Raw genomic sequence first — 12,963 nt, 5'->3', positions numbered from 1 at the left:
TTGGGAACCCCCCCGGATTTGGGGACCCCCTGTGGGACCCCCCCGGATTTGGGGACCCCCCCGGGGACCCCCCCGGATTTGGGGACCCCCCCGGATTTGGGGACCCCCCGTGGGAGCAGCTGCGGCGCCTGGAGCTGCTCGTGAGCCGGAGGGGCCCGGGGGCGGTGAGAGCCAAACTGGGAGCACTGGGAGGGACTGGGAGGGACTAACTGAGAGTACTAGGAGCACAAACTGGGAGCACCAACTGGGAGTACTGGGAGGAACTAACTGGGAGTACTGGGAGCAACTGGGAGGAACTGGGAGCAACTGGGAGGAACTGGGAGTATTGGGAGTAACTAACTGGGAGCACTGGGGGGGACTGGGAGTACTGGGAGCAACTGGGAGGAGCTGGGAGCACTGGGAGTAACTAACTGGGAGTACTGGGAGGGAGCAACTGGGAGTACTGGGAGGGACTGGGAGCACTGGGAGGGAGCAACTGGGAGCACTGGGAGTACTGGGAGGGTGCAACTGGGAGAGACTGGGAGTATTGGGAGCACAAACTGGGAGCACTGGGGGGGAACTGGGAGGGACTCGGAGCACTGGGAGAAACTAACTGGGAGCACTGGGAGCCCAAACTGGGAGCACTGGGAGCACTGGGAGCAGTGGGAGCAACTAAGTGGGAGCACTGGGAGGGACTGGAAGATATTGGGAGTAATTGGGAGTACTGGGAGTGACCAACTGGGAGTACTGGGAGTACTGGGAGGAACTGGGAGGAACTGGGAGCACCAACTGGGAGTGCTGGGAGCAACTGGGAGAGACTGGGAGTACTGGGAGTAACTAACTGGGAGCACTGGGAGGGAGCAACTGGGAGCACTGGGAGTAATTGGGAGCACTGGGAGCACTGGGAGTGACCAACTGGGAGTACTGGGAGGAACTGGGAGGAAGATACTGGGAGTACTGGGAGGAATGAGAGGAAGATACTGGGAGTAATTGGGAGCAACTGGGAGGAATTAACTGGGAGTACTGGGAGGAACTGGGAGGAACTGGGAGGGACTGGGAGGAAGATACTGGGAGTAATTGGGAGCACTGGGAAGGACTGGGAGTGATGGACTGGGAGGGACTGGGAGTACTGGGAGCACAAACTGGGAACAACTGGGAGGAACTGGGATTTTGGAGGGGAGGTCGGGGGCTTTTAGAGGGGCAATTTTGGGTTCATTGGGAGAAATTTGGGGTTAATTGGGCAAAATTTGGGGGTTCATTGAGGGAAATTTGGGGTTAATTGGGGAGAATTTGGGGGTTCATTGGGTGAAATTTGGGGTAAATTGGGGAGAATTTGGGGGTTCACTGGGTGAAATTTGGGGGTTCATTGAGGGGAAATTTGGGGGTTAATTGGGAAGAATTTGGGGGTTCATTGAGGGAAATTTGGGGGTTAATTGGAGAGAATTTGGGGGTTCATTGGGGGAAATTGGGGGTTCATTGGGGGAAGTTTGGGGTTAATTGAGGGAAATTTTGGGGTTAATTGGGTGAAATTTGGGGGTTCACTGGGTGAAATTTGGGGTTAATTGGGGAGAATTTGGGGGTTAATTGGGGAAAATTTGGGGTTAATTGAGGGAAATTTGGGGGTTCATTGGGTGAAATTTGGGGTTAATTGGGGAGAATTTGGGGTTAATTGGGGAGAATTTGGGGTTCATTGAGGGAAATTTGGGGGATCATTGGGGAGAATTTGGGGTTCATTGGGGGAGAATTTGGGGGTTCACTGGGGGAGAATTTGGGGTTAATTGGGGGAGAATTTGGGGGTTCATTGAGTGAAATTTGGGGGTTCATTGAGGGAAATTTGGGGTTAATTGGGGAGAATTTGGGGGTTCACTGGGTGAAATTTGGGGTTAATTGGGGGAGAATTTGGGGATCATTGAGGGAGAATTTGGGGTTAATTGGGGAGAATTTGGGGGTTCATTGGGGAGAATTTGGGGGATCATTGAGGGAAATTTGGGGTTAATTGGGGGAGAATTTGGGGGTTCATTGAGTGAAATTTGGGGGTTCACTGGGTGAAATTTGGGGGTTCATTGAGGGAAATTTGGGGGTTCACTGGGGATGAAATTTGGGGGTTCACTGAGGGAGAATTTGGGGGATCATTGGGGAGAATTTGGGGTTAATTGGGGGGAAATTTGGGGTTAATTGAGGGAAATTTGGGGGTTAATTGGGGGAAATTTGGGGTTCATTGGGGGAGAATTTGGGGGTTCATTGAGGGAAATTTGGGGTTCATTGGGAGAGAATTTGGGGTTAATTGAGGGAAATTTGGGGTTAATTGGGCAAAATTTGGGGGTTCATTGAGGGAAATTTGGGGTTAATTGGGGGAGAATTTGGGGGATCTTTGAGGGAAGTTTGGGGGTTAATTGAATGAAATTTGGGGGTTCATTGAGGAAAATTTGGGGCTTTATGGGGAGAATTTGGGGGATAATTGGGGAAATTTGGGGGTTCATTGAGGGAAATTTGGGGGTTAATTGGGGGAGAATTTGGGGGTTCATTGAGGCAAATTTGGGGAAAATTGGGGAGAATTTGGGGGTTCATTGAGGGAAATTTGGGGGTTCATTGAGAAAATTTGGGGTTAATTGGGGGAGAATTTGGGGTTAATTGGGCAAAATTTGGGGTTCACTGGGTGAAATTTGGGGGTTCATTGAGGGAAATTTGGGGTTAATTGGGGAGAATTTGGGAGTTAATTGAGTGAAATTTGGGGGTTAATTGGGGAGAATTTGGGGGTTCACTGGGTGAAATTTGGGGGTTCATTGAGTGAAATTTGGGGTTAATTGGGGGTGAAATTTGGGGTTAATTGGGGAGAATTTGGGGGTTCATTGGGTGAAATTTGGGGTTATTGGGGGAGAATTTGGGGGTACATTGCTGAAAATTTTGGGTTTTATGGGGAGAATTTGGGGGATAATTGGGGAAAATTTGGGGTTCACTGGGGGAGAATTTGGGGGTTCATTGAGGGAAATTTGGGGTTAATTGGGGGGAAATTTGGGGGTTCATTGGCTGAAATTTGGGAGTAATTGGGGAAAATTTGGGGGATCATTGAGGAAAATTTGGGGTTAATTGAGTGAAATTTGGGGGTTCATTGGGTGAAATTTGGGGTTAATTGGGGAGAATTTGGGGTTAATTGGGGGAGAATTTGGGGGTTCACTGGGTGAAATTTGGGGGTTCATTGAGGGAGAATTTGGGGTTCACTGGGGGAAATTTGGGGGTTCATTGGGGAGAATTTGGGGGTTCATTGGGTGAAATTTGGGGTTAATTGGGGGAAATTTGGAGTTAATTGGGGAGAATTTGGGGTTAATTGAGGGAAATTTGGGGAAAATTGGGGGAGAATTTGGGGGTTCATTGAGGGAAATTTGGGGTTCATTGGGGGAAATTTGGGGTAAATTGGGTGAAATTTTGGGGTTAATTGAGGGAAATTTGGGGGTTCACTGCGTGAAATTTGGGGTTAATTGAGGGAAATTTGGGGTTAATTGGGGGAGAATTTGGGGTTAATTGGGGAGAATTTGGGGGTTCATTGGGGAGAATTTGGGGGTTCACTGGGTGAAATTTGGGGTTAATTGGGTAAAATTTGGGGGTTCATTGAGGGAAATTTGGGGTTAATTGGGGAGAATTTGGGGTTAATTAGGGGAGAATTTGGGGGTTCATTGAGGGAAATTTGGGGGTTGAGGGAAATTTGGGGGTTGAGGGAAATTTGGGGGTTCATTGAGGGAAATTTGGGGTTAATTGAGGGAAATTTGGGGGTTCATTGAGGGAAATTTGGGGGTAAATTGGGGGAAAATTTGGGGGTTCATTGGGTGAAATTTGGGGTTAATTGGGGGAGAATTTGGGGTTCACTGGGTGAAATTTGGGGTTAATTGGGGGAGAATTTGGGGTTCATTGGGGGAAATTTGGGGTTAATTGGGGAGAATTTGGGGGTTCATTGAGGGAGAATTTGGGGGTTCATTGAGGGAAGTTTGGGGGTTCATTGAGGGAAATTTGGGGTTAATTGGGGAGAATTTGGGGGTTCATTGAGGGAGAATTTGGGGGTTCACTGGGGGAAATTTGGGGGTTCACTGAGGGAAATTTGGGGTTAATTGGGGAGAATTTGGGGGTTCATTGAGGGAAATTTGGGGGTTCATTGAGGGAAGTTTGGGGGTTCATTGAGGGAAATTTGGGGTTAATTGAGGGAAATTTGGGGTTAATTGGGGAGAATTTGGGGTCCCCCCCCAATTTTTGGGCCCCCTCCCAATTTCGGGGTCCCCCCCAGGTCCCGGCAGGGCCGGAGCCCCTCCGCAGCCGCCCCCCCCCCCCGCGCCCCCCCAGCCCCAGGTGAGCCCCCCGGGACCCCCAACCCCACCCTGGCAGTGAGGGGGGGCTCCCCACCCCCCCAGGGGTGACAGCAGCACCCAAGGGTGCCCCCACAGCCCCTCCCCCACCCCCCAGGGAGGAGGAGGAGGAGGAAGAGGAGAGACCCCTGAGCCCCCACGAGCTGCGGGAGAGGGTCCTGAGAGAGGTGGGGGCACTGGCACCCATGGGTGGGGGTCCTGAGAGAGGTGGGGGTCCTGAGAGAGGTGGGGGGCACTGGCACCCATGGGTGGGGGTCCTGGGACATGGGTGGGGGTCCTGAGAGAGGTGGAGGGCACGGGGGGGGGCTGGCACCCTTGGGTGGGGGTCCTGGCACCCGTGGGGGGGGCCTGAGAGAGGTGGCGGGCATGGGGGGGGGTCCTGGGACATGGGTGGGGGTCCTGGGATGTGGGTGAGGGTCCCAGATTTATGGGTGGGGGGCCTGGCACCCTTGGGTGGGGGTCCTGAGAGAGGTGGGGGGCACGGGGGGGGCTGGCACCCATGGGTGGGGGTCCTGGCACCCATGGGTGGGGGTCCTGAGAGAGGTGGGGGGCACTGGCACCCTTGGGTGGGGGTCCTGAGAGAGGTGGGGGGCACTGGCACCCATGGGTGGGGGTCCTGAGAGAGGTGGGGGGCACTGGCACCCATGGGTGGGGGTCCTGAGAGAGGTGGGGGTCCTGGCACCCATGGGTGGGGGTCCTGAGAGAGGTGGGGGGCACTGGCACCCATGGGTGGGGGTCCTGAGAGAGGTGGGGGTCCTGGCACCCATGGGTGGGGGTCCTGAGAGAGGTGGGGGTCCTGGCACCCATGGGTGGGGGTCCTGAGAGAGGTGGGGGCACTGGCACCCATGGGTGGGGGTCCTGAGAGAGGTGGGGGCACTGGCACCCATGGGTGGGGGTCCTGGGACATGGGTGGGGGTCCTGGCACCCGTGGGGGGTCCTGAGAGAGGTGGGGGGCACAGGGAGGGGGGGCTGGCACCCATGGGTGGGGGTCCTGGGACATGGGTGGGGGTCCTGGCACCCTTGGGTGGGGGTCCTGAGAGAGGTGGGGGGCACGGGGGGGGGCTGGCACCCTTGGGTGGGGGTCCTGGAACATGGGTGGGGGTCCTGAAAGAGGTGGGGGGCACTGGCACCCATGGGTGGGGGTCCCGGTGCCATGGGTGGGGGTCCCGGTGCCATGGGTGGGGTCTCAGCCCTATGGGTGGGGGTCCCGGTGCCATGGGTGGGGGTCCCGGCCCTATGGGTGGGGGTCCCGGTGCCATGGGGGGGGTCCCGGCCCTATGGGTGGGGGTCCCGGTGCCATGGGGGGGGTCCCAGCCCTATGGGTGGGGGTCCCGGTGCCATGGGTGGGGTTCCAGCCCTATGGGTGGGGGTCTCAGCCCTATGGGTGGGGGTCCTGGTGCCATGGGTGGGGTTCCAGCCCTATGGGTGGGGGTCTCAGCCCTATGGGTGGGGTCCCAGCCCTATGGGTGGGGGTCCCAGCCCTATGGGTGGGTGTCCCAGCCCTATGGGTGGGGGTCCCGGTGGCATGGGTGGGGGTCCCGGTGCTATGGGTGGGGGTCCCAGCCCTATGGGTGGGGGTCCCGGTGCCATATGTGGGGGTCCCAGCCCTATGGGTGGGGGTCCCGGTGCCATGGGTGGGGGTCCCAGCCCTATGGGTGGGGGTCTCAGCCCTATGGGTGGGGGTCCCGGTGCCATGGGTGGGGTCCCGGTGCCATGGGTGGGGTTCCAGCCCTATGGGTGGGGGTCCCTGTGCCATGGGTGGGGGTCCCGGTGCCATGGGTGGGGTTCCAGCCCTATGGGTGCGGGTCTCAGCCCTATGGGTGGGGGTCCCGGTGCCATGGGTGGGGTCCCAGCCCTATGGGTGGGGGTCCCAGCCCTATGGGTGGGGGTCCCGGTTCCATGGGTGCCCCCCTGAGCCCCCTCCTCCCACAGGTGCTGAGCCGCGAGGGACCCCTCCCCATCCCCCCCCCGCTGAATTTGGGGGGTCCCCGCGCCCCCCCCGCGCCCTGAGCCCCTCCCCCACCCCGCTCCCGCCCCCCCCACCCCGTTCCCATGGCAACCACGGCAATATTTAGGGCGGCCGCGGTCGCGTTCCCCCAGTAACGGCCCAAAACTTCCCAAAACAGCCCAAAACGGCCCAAAAGCGAGCGGGGGGAGGGGCGGGGGCGCCGCCCTTTGTCCCTCGTGTCACCCCCTCCCCTCCCCCACCCACACGTGGGTGCCCCTCCCCCACCCTGGGGACCCCCCCCCCCAGTTCGTGGGGATGCTGTGACGTCATTCCGGGACCCCCTGACGTCACTCCCCGCTGGCCACGCCCCGCTGGGCACCGCCCGGCGGAGAGACCCGAACGCGCCCGAAGGGCCCGAACCGGGAGGGGCCGAACCGCTCCGGAAAGAGCCGAACCGGGAGGGGCCGAACCGCTCCGGAAAGAGCCGAACCGGCCCGAGGGGACCGAACCGGGAGGGGCCGAACCGCTCCGGAAAGAGCCGAACTTGGACTCGAAGCGGGACCCGAACACTCCCGGAGGGACCCGAACCCCACCGGGGGGGCCCGAACGTGCACCCGAAGCTGTTCGGAGGGTCCCGAACCTGCCTGAGGGGACTCGGACCCGCCTGAGGGAACTCGAACCCGCCTGAGGGAGCCCAACCGAGAGGAGCCGAACCGGGAGGAGTCCAACCGCTCCGGACAGACCGAACGGTCCCGAACTCGCCTGAGGGAGCCCAACCGGGAGGAGCCCAACCGCTCCGGACAGACCGAACGGTCCCGAACCCGCCTGAGGGAACTGAACCGGGAGGAGCACAACCGTTCCGGACAGACCGAACGGTCCCGAACCCGCCTGAGGGAACCCGAACCCGCCTGAGGGAACCCGAACTCGCCTGAGGGAACTCGAACCCGCCTGAGGGAGCTGAACCGGGAGGAGAGACCGAACTGTCCCGAACCCGCCTGAGGGAGCCGAACCGGGAAGAGCCGAACCGTTCCTGAGAGACCGAACCGTCCCGAACCCGCTCCGGAGAGATCTAACGGTCCCGAACCCGCCTGAGGGAGCTGAACCCGCCTGAGGGAGCCGAATCGGGAGGCGCCGAACCGCTCCGGAAACAGCCGAACTTGGATTCGAAGGGGGACCCGAACACTCCCGGAGGGACCCGAACCCGCCTGAGGGACCCGAACCCGCCTGAGGGAACCGAACCCGCCTGAGGGAACCCGAACCCGCCTGAGGGAACCCGAACCCGCCTGAGGGAACCCGAACCCGCCTGAGGGAACCGAACCGGGACCGTCCCGTCCGTAAGGACCCGAACCGAACACCCCCAGAGTCCTCCGGAACAGCCAAAACCCACTCGGGTGAGTGCCCCGGACCCTCGGGGGTCTCCCCCGGAACTTTGGGGTCTCCCCCGCCACTCGGGGGTCTCCCCCGGAACTTTGGGGTCTCCTCCTCCCCTCGGGGGTCTCCCCCGGAACTTTGGGGTCTCCTCCGCCCCTCGGGGGTCTCCTCGACCCCTCGGGGGTCTCCCCCGGAACTTTGGGGTCTCCTCCGCCCCTCGGGGGTCTCCTCGACCCCTCGGGGGTCTCCCCCGGAACTTTGGTGTCTCCTCTGCCCCTCGGGGGTCTCCCCCGCCCCTCGGGGGTCTCCTCCTCCCCTCGGGGGTCTCCCCCGGAACTTTGGGGTCTCTATCCCTCGGGGGTCTCCTCTGCCCTCCGGGGGTCTCCTCCGCCCCTCGGGGGTCTCCCCGGCCCCTCGGGGGTCTCCTCCACCCCTCGGGGGTCTCCCCCGGAACTTTGGGGTCTCCTCGACCCCTCGGGGGTCTCCTCCACCTCTCGGGGGTCTCCCCCGGAACTTTGGGGTCTCCTCCTCCCCTCGGGGGTCTCCTCCACCTCTCGGGGGTCTCCCCCGGAACTTTGGGGTCTCCTCTGCCCCTCGGGGGTCTCTTCTGCCCCTCAGGGGTCTCCTCTGCCCCTCGGGGGTCTCCTCTGCCCCTCGGGGGTCTCCTCCTCCCCTCGGGGGTCTCCTCCTCCCCTCGGGGGTCTCCTCCGCCCCTCGGGGGTCTCCCCGGCCCCTCGGGACCCCCGCCCATCACCCACAGGATGCAGCCAGCGCCCGGCTGGGGCGGGGCGACCCCAGGATGAGGCGGGGGGGGGAGGAAGGAGAATTCTCCGAGACCTTTTATGGGCACAGCCCTGACCGCCCCCACCCCCGCGACCCCCGGGATCTCCCCAGTGCAGGGTCCTTCACCCCTTAAAAATTTACCCCCAAACCCATTAAAAATAAATTACAAAAAAAAAAAAAAAATTTAAAATTCACTCCCCGACCCATTAAAAAGTAAATTACTAAACGAAAGAATATTTTAAAATTCACCCCCAAACCCCGTTAAAAAATAAATTACAAAAAGTAAACGAACCAAAAATAGTTTAAAATTCACACCCGGACCCCATTAAAAAGTAAATTACCCAAAAAAAAAAAAAAGAAAAAAAAAACCAACAAAAAATAATTTTAAAATTTACCCCCCAACCCCATTAACCCCCACTATCCCTGCTACCCCCCAGCCTCAGTACCCCCAACCCCCCATATCCCCCAATACCCACCCAGCACCCCAAAACCCCCCAATACCCACCCAGCACCCCAAAACCCAAAAACCCCCAATACCCACCCCAAAATCCCCACAATACCCCAATACCCAATACCCCAATACCCACCCAGCACCCCAATACCCAAATACCCAATACCCCAATACCCCAATACCCACCCAGCACCCCAATACCGAAATACCCCCCAATACCCACCCCAAATCCTCCCAATACCCACCCTGCACCCCAAAACCCAAATACCCAATACCCCAATACCCAAATACCCAATACCCCAATACCCAAATACCCAATACCCAAAACCCCAATACCCAAATACCCAATACCCCAATACCCAATACCCAAATACCCAAATACCTCCCAATACCCACCCCAAAACCCCCCCAATTCCCAAATACCCAATACCCCAATACCCAAACACCCCCCAATACCCACCCCAAACCCCCCCAATACCCAAATACCCAATAACCCAATACCTAAAACCCCCCAATACCCAAATACCCAATACCCCAATACCCAAAACCCCCCCAATGCCCAAATACCCAATACCCCAATAAACAATATCCCAATACTCAAATACCGCCCAATACCCACCCCAAAACCCCCCCCAATGCCCAAATACCCAAAACCCAAATACCCAATACCCAAAACCCCAATACCCAAAACCCCCCAATACCCACCCCAAACCGCCCCCCAATGCCCAAATACCCAATACCCCAAAACCCAAATACCCCCCAATACACACCCCAAAACCCCCCAATACCCACCCAGCACCCCAAAACCCAAATACCCAATACCCAAAACCCTAATACTCCAATACCCACCCAGCACCCCAATTCCCAAATGCCGCCCAATACCCACCCCAAAACCCCCCCAATACCCCGAATACCCAGCACCCCAATACTCAAACCCCCCCAAAACCCCCTGAAACCCCCCAATATCCCTGACCCCTCTCTCCGCAGCCCCGGGATGCCCGCTCCGTGCCGCCCCCCGTCCCTCCTGCGCTGCGTCCAGGCCCTCAGTGCCCTCCTGGCGCTGGCGCTGGCCGCAGCCCCCGGCTACTGGCTGGCGGGCGAGGGCGACGGCTGCTTGTCTGCCTGGGCCTTGTCCTTCGTCTTCACCCTCCTCCTCCTCCTCCACGACGCCTTCCGCCGCCCGCCGCCCCGCCGCGACCTGCCGCTGGCGCTGGCCGCCGCCGCCGCCATGGCGTGCGCCACCGCCACCGTCCTGTGGCCGCTGGGCCACCTCCGGGGACACGAGGGCGGCCAAGGTCGCCCCCGCGCCCTCCGCGCCACCGCCACCGCCGCCTCGGCCGTGGCCACGCTGGCCTACGCCGCCGAGGTCACCCGCGACCGGGCGCGACCCGGCGAGGCCGCCCCGTACCTGGCGACGCCGTCCGGGCTGCTGAAGGTGGTCGAGGCCTTCCTCGCCCTCCTCCTCCTCGGGCTGTCGGCCGAGCTGGGCGCGGCGTCGGGGCCGGCGGCCTTGCGTTGGTGCCTGGGCATCTTCTGCGTGTCCTTCGTGCTGGGCGTGCTGCTGGTCGGGGGGTGCCTGCTGGGCTGGGGGTGGTGCGGCTGGATGCGGGACCCCGAGGGGATGCGCTGGGGGTTGGGGGTCTACGCGGGGCTGGGGGTGGTGGCCTATGGGGCGGCCACGGTGCTGTGGGCGCTCTACAGCTTCTCGGAGGACATGGGGGGCCAGGCGCGGAGACCCTACGGCTGCCCCGCCACCTGCGCCTGGGACAGGAGGGTGCTGGTGGCCGTGCTCAGCGGGCTCAACTTGGTGGCGTTCGGGGTGGATTTGGGGCAGACGGGGAGGTTGGTGCTGTTGAGGGCTTGAGGGGGGTCTCCAGGGGGTGTAAGGGGGGGATATTGGGGGGTGTCAGAACCGTAATGGGGGTCTGGGGTCTCCCACAGGTTGGGATCAGGGCCTGTGTGGGGGTCTGGGTTGATTGATGGGGTGGGATCAGGCTCCCAAAGGATCCGTCTGTGGGGGAGGTTTGGGGTCCTAAGAGGGACCTGGGTGGGGATTGGGGTCTGGGGGTCACCCCAGGGTGGGATCAGGCTCCTAATGGGAGCCCTGGACCCTCTATAGGGCAGGACTGAGCCCTAATGGTGGTCTGGGGGTCACCCCGGGGTGGGATTGGGATGCTCATGGGGGTCTGGGGTCACCCCGGGGTGGGATTGGGATGCTCATGGGGGTCTGGGGGTCACCCCAGGATGGGATTGGGATGCTCATGGGGGTCTGGGGTCACCCCAGGGTGGGATCAGGTTCCTAATGGGAGCCCTGGACCATCTATAGGGCAGGACTGAACCCCTAATGGTGGTCTGGGGGTCACCCCAGGGTGGGATCCGGCCTCTCTGAGGGTCTGGGGGTCACCTCAGGGTGGGATCCGGCCTCTCTGAGGGTCACCCCAGGGTGGGATCTGGCCCCTCTGAGGGTCTGAGGGTCACCCCAGGGTGGGATCTGGCCCCTCTGAGGGTCTGGGGGTCACCCCAGGGTGGGATCAGGTTCCTAATGGGAGCCCTGGACCCTCTATAGGGCAGGACTGAGCCCCTAATGGTGGTCTGGGGGTCACCCTGGGGTGGGATTGGGATGCTCATGGGGGTCTGGGGGTCACCCCGGGGTGGGATTGGGATGCTCATGGTGGTCTGGGGGTCACCCCAGGGTGGGATCGGGATGCTCATGGGGGTCTGGGGTCACCCCAGGGTGGGATCAGGCCTCTCTGGTGGTCTGGGGTCACCCCAGGGTGGGATCAGGTTCCTAATGGGAGCCCTGGACCATCTATAGGGCAGGACTGAGCCCCTAATGGTGGTCTGGGGGTCACCCCTGGGTGGGATCCGGCCTCTCTGAGGGTCTGGGGGTCACCCCAGGGTGGGATCCGGCCTCTCTGGGGGTCTGGGGTCCTCTCCTGGGGTGGGATCAGGCTCCCAAAGGATCCTTCTTGGGGGAGGTTTGGGGTCCTAAGAGGGATCTGGGGGGGATACTGGGATCCTGATTGGGGTCTGGGGGTCACCCCAGGGTGGGATCCAGCCTCTCTGAGGGTCTGGGGTCACCCCAGGGTGGGATCAGGTTCCTAATGGGAGCCCTGGACCCTCTATAGGGCAGGACTGAGCCCCTAATGGTGGTCTGGGGGTCACCCCAGGTGGGATTGGGATGCTCATGGGGGTCTGGGGTCTCCCTGTGGGGTGAGATCAGCCCCCTCATGGGAGCCCTGGATCTTTTTTGGGGCAGTTCTGGCCCTTATCAGGGTCAGGGTCCCCTCGGGGGAGATAACGGGACCCCAATGGGGGTCCTGGTTCCTCTGTGGGGTTGGATCAGCCCCTGACAGGGGTCTGGGGTCCCCACCAGGGGGGGATCGGGTGCCTAAATGGGTTCTGGATCCTCTTTGGGGCAGGATCTGGTGATTTTGGGGGTCTGGGATCAAGTGCCTGGAGGGAAATTGGGATTGTAAGGGGGTCTTGGGGAGGGGGACACCGCTGAGGCCTTAATTTGACGATGAAAATGTCATTAAAGAGATATTTCTGCTTCTTAATGAGCTGCTGAGTGTCTGTGATGGGGCGTGAGGAGGGCGAAAGCGAGGGAAGAGTGTGGGAAGTGTGAGGGGGAAAATGATGGGCAACATGAGGGGGGAAAGGGTAAGAAATTTGAGGGGAAAAGGGGAGGGATGGGGAAAAGAGGAGAAAATGGGGAAAAAATGTGAGTGTGGGGAGACTGAGGGGGAAAAGAGAGGGAAAAAGGCAGGAAGTGTGAGAGGAAAAAGGGCGGAAAATGTGAGGGGGAAAGGGAGGGAAATGTGAGGGGAGAAAATGGCGGGAAACGTGAGGGGAGAAAATGGTGGGAAACGTGAGGGGAAAAGGGAAGGAAAAGGGAAAAAAAGAAGAAAACATGAGGGAAAAAAAGCCAGGAAATGTGAGAGGGAAAGGGCAGAAAATGGAAGAAAAAGGGCAGAAAATGTGAGGGGGAAAAGCATTGGGAAATGTGAGGGGAAAATGGAGGGAAATGTGAGGGGAGAAAAGGGAAGGAAAAGGGGAAAAAAAGAAGAAAACATGAG

The 12,963-nt window shown here is 60.0% G+C and overlaps 1 protein-coding gene across 1 annotated transcript; it reads left to right on the top strand.

Moving 5' to 3' along the window:
• On the top strand, positions 1 to 12,444 carry LOC121468853 (myeloid-associated differentiation marker homolog). The gene is made up of 6 exons (XM_072921587.1): positions 1 to 164; positions 4,253 to 4,314; positions 4,429 to 4,498; positions 6,264 to 7,670; positions 9,872 to 11,577; positions 12,055 to 12,444. The coding sequence occupies exon 5, from the start codon at positions 9,879 to 9,881 to the stop codon at positions 10,746 to 10,748; it is 870 nt and encodes a 289-aa protein (XP_072777688.1). The 5' UTR covers positions 1 to 164; positions 4,253 to 4,314; positions 4,429 to 4,498; positions 6,264 to 7,670; positions 9,872 to 9,878; the 3' UTR covers positions 10,749 to 11,577; positions 12,055 to 12,444.
• The last annotated feature ends 519 nt before the right edge of the window (positions 12,445 to 12,963 follow it).

Source organism: Taeniopygia guttata, chromosome 37 (genome assembly GCF_048771995.1).
Source record: "Taeniopygia guttata chromosome 37, bTaeGut7.mat, whole genome shotgun sequence".
Classification (NCBI taxonomy): Eukaryota; Metazoa; Chordata; class Aves; order Passeriformes; family Estrildidae; genus Taeniopygia; species Taeniopygia guttata.
Note: the sequence above shows the minus strand (reverse complement) of the source record. Positions and strands in the feature narration are given on the sequence as shown.

Excerpts from the sequence above, each read along its gene's own strand:
- LOC121468853 (XM_072921587.1), top strand. The coding sequence starts at position 9,879 with ATGCCCGCTCCGTGCCGCCCCCCGTCCCTCCTGCGCTGCGTCCAGGCC.